This window comes from Eimeria mitis, genomic scaffold, assembly GCF_000499745.2.
Source record: "Eimeria mitis Houghton genomic scaffold, Emh_scaff13957, whole genome shotgun sequence".
Lineage (NCBI taxonomy): Eukaryota > Apicomplexa > Conoidasida > Eucoccidiorida > Eimeriidae > Eimeria > Eimeria mitis.
The window spans coordinates 1-493 of NW_013569053.1; the positions used below are offsets into that span (position 1 = coordinate 1).

A 493-nucleotide genomic window follows, 5' to 3' on the forward strand; every position below is an offset into this window, starting at 1 on the left:
TAAATAAATAAATAAATAAATAAATAAATAAATAAATATATAAATAAATAAATATATAAATAAATAAATAAATTAATTAATAAATTAAAAATAAAAACGAACAGTAAGAAATGAACAAATACAATAAAATGCAAAGAAGCAAAACCAAGAAGGTAAATATGCATATAACCACTGCTGTTGCTGCCCGTCAGCAGCAGCAGCAGCAGCAGCAGCAACAGCAGCAGGTCTTGCAGCAGCAGCAGCAAGCCTTGCAGAAGCAGCAGCAGCAAGCTCTGCAGCAGCAGAAGCAGCAGCAGCAGCAGCAAGCCTTGCAGCAGCAGCAGCAGCAGAAGCAGCAGCAGCAGCAGCAGCAGCAAGCCTTGCAGCAGCAGCAGCAGCAGAAGCAGCAGCAGCAAGCCTTGCAACAGCAGCAGCGGCAGAAGCAGCAGCAGCAGCAGAATCCTTAGCGAGTATAGATCTTAGGACTGCTGCTGCTGTCTTGTCTGCTGCTGCA

The 493-nt window shown here is 43.4% G+C and overlaps 1 protein-coding gene across 1 annotated transcript; it reads left to right on the forward strand.

Annotated features, from left to right (window-relative positions):
• Positions 1 to 158: 158 nt before the first annotated feature.
• EMH_0000640 (uncharacterized protein) lies at positions 159 to 446 on the forward strand (the record flags this gene model as incomplete). The annotated part of the gene is made up of 1 exon (XM_013495033.1): positions 159 to 446. One exon carries the CDS (start codon positions 159 to 161, stop codon positions 444 to 446), a length of 288 nt encoding a protein of 95 aa, XP_013350487.1.
• Positions 447 to 493: the final 47 nt, after the last annotated feature.